The sequence below is a fragment of the Octopus bimaculoides genome, chromosome 6, assembly GCF_001194135.2.
Source record: "Octopus bimaculoides isolate UCB-OBI-ISO-001 chromosome 6, ASM119413v2, whole genome shotgun sequence".
In the NCBI taxonomy this organism is placed as follows: Eukaryota; Metazoa; Mollusca; class Cephalopoda; order Octopoda; family Octopodidae; genus Octopus; species Octopus bimaculoides.
The window spans coordinates 95,612,614-95,614,649 of record NC_068986.1 but is presented as its reverse complement, the minus strand read 5'-3'; the positions used below and the strand labels follow the sequence as shown (position 1 = coordinate 95,614,649).

Below are 2,036 nucleotides of genomic sequence, written 5' to 3'. Positions count from 1 at the left end.
ACCACAGGTATACACACCGGTGGATTCACCACACACGTTTCTACATAGTTTTCGTTTAGCAAATTCCACTTTCAAGTGAATTAATAGAAGATACTTATCCAAGGGGCTATGCAGTGGGACCAAACCTAAAACTATGCAAGTGCGATGAAAAATTACTGCACACTGCCTCAGTTGAAAAGGTCTTGTCCTGCGAGTTACTTGTGATCTCACTAGTGGCAGTTCTACGTAAAAAGCGCCTAATAGATCCTTAAATTGTTGGTGTTAAGAAGGGCATCCAGCCATATAAACCATGCCAAAGCAGACATTAGCACTTGGCACAGTCATCTGTCAAAGTACCCAATCCATATTGATAGACTATTCAAAGAGGTAATTTTACTTCAAAACATTGGATAGAAAACTAGCTGTGAAGTGAATGAGAGCGTGTCTAGTGCTTCGATGCAATGAATGAAGTAATATTGAGAGGAGGAGGTGTGTCGACGCCACGGACTACAGTACTTGACTGGCATTTTATTTTATTAAACTGAGGGATGAAAAGCAAAGTTGACTGCAGTTGTATTTGAACTCGGACCGTAAAGAGCTGGAATAAATACCGTGAAGCATTTTCACCTGGTGTTTTTACAAAGCTGCTAATCCATTAAAGATGTAATATTTCTTATCTGAAGGCGGCGAGCTGGCAGAAACATTAGCACGTCGGGCGAAATGCTTAGCGGTATTTCGTCTTCTGTTACGTTCTGAGTTCAAATTCCGCCGAGGTCGACTTTGCCTTTCATCCTTTCGGGGTCGATAAATTAAGTACCAGTTACGCACTGGTGTCGATGTAATCGACATAATCCTTTTGTCTGTCCTTGTTTGTCCCCTCTATGTTTAGCCCCTTGTGGGCAATAAAGAAATAAGAAACGTTAGCACGCAGGGCGAAATGCATAGCGGTATTTCGTCTGTCGCTACGTTCTGAGTTCAAATTCCGCCAAGGTCGACTTTGCCTTTCATCTTTTCGGGGTCGATAAATTAAGTACCAGTTGCGTACTGGGATCGATCTAATCGACTGGTCTCCTCCCCAAAAATTCGAGCTTTGTGCCTAGAGTAGAAAAGAATATTTCTTTTCTTATCGGCAAACATGGGAGACAACTTCCAAACATAATTCGATATAAATGGAAATCGTCGGCTGGAGTTTGGTTTCATCATATCTTGTTGAGTGTTTAACGAATAAATCACTAAAAGTAAATTTATGGAAATATGTAAAATTTGTTGGTTTTATAAAAAGAGGTTTGTCTTCTTTTATTCACCGTAACAGCCAACGAATGAGTGTACATGGTTGCTCAACCTGCTAGAAATTGCCGCCAAATCTTTCTCAAATCCTAGTCTTATCTTTTACTTGTTTCAGTCACTAAACTACGGTCATGCTGGAGCATCACCTTGAAGAATTTTTAGCCGAATGAATCCACTCCAGTACTTGATTTTTTTTTTTGAAGCTTGGTACTTATTTTGTTGGTCTCTTTTGCCGAACTGCAAAGTCACAGGACGACACATACACACGACAGATTTCTTTTAGTTTCCGTCTACCAAATCTACTCACAAAGCTTTGGTTGGCCCGATGTCATAGTTGAAGACATTTGCCCAAGTTGTCACGCGGTGGGACTGAACCTGGAATCATGTGGTTGGGAAGCAAACTTCTAGGAACACATTAGATACTTCTGAAAAGATACGATGGCCATGGTTGGAATGACTTTGATCCTAGGTCAGCTCGATCTAAGATCAAACAACAACCCTGGTCCATGTTATAAAAAAAAAAAAATCCGCAATATATATGAATGGCTGTGTAAAAATAAAGTACAAAATGAGCAAAAAAACACATTCACACATATGCATGCATGCCCCCCCCCAACTTATTTAATACTCGTACACCCTCAGATACACGCGATTATATTCCTATTTACACACAGTCTCCGTAGCAACCTACCTTCGAGGAATATTATGATTTCAAATCGTTCCTTTTGCAAATCAAACGGATTACAGTTCCAGAAAGGGCTGGACTCTGT

The 2,036-nt window shown here is 40.4% G+C and overlaps 1 protein-coding gene across 1 annotated transcript in view; it reads right to left on the bottom strand.

Annotated features, from left to right (window-relative positions):
- Nucleotides 1-2,036, bottom strand: part of LOC106870344 (G protein-activated inward rectifier potassium channel 2-like) — a 16,280-nt gene that overhangs the window by 9,418 nt on the left and 4,826 nt on the right. Inside the window, exon 2 of the mRNA XM_052968496.1 lies at nt 1,958-2,030. Within this exon, the coding sequence (XP_052824456.1) occupies nt 1,958-2,030 (73 nt within the window). The remainder of the gene's footprint in view (nt 1-1,957; nt 2,031-2,036) is intronic.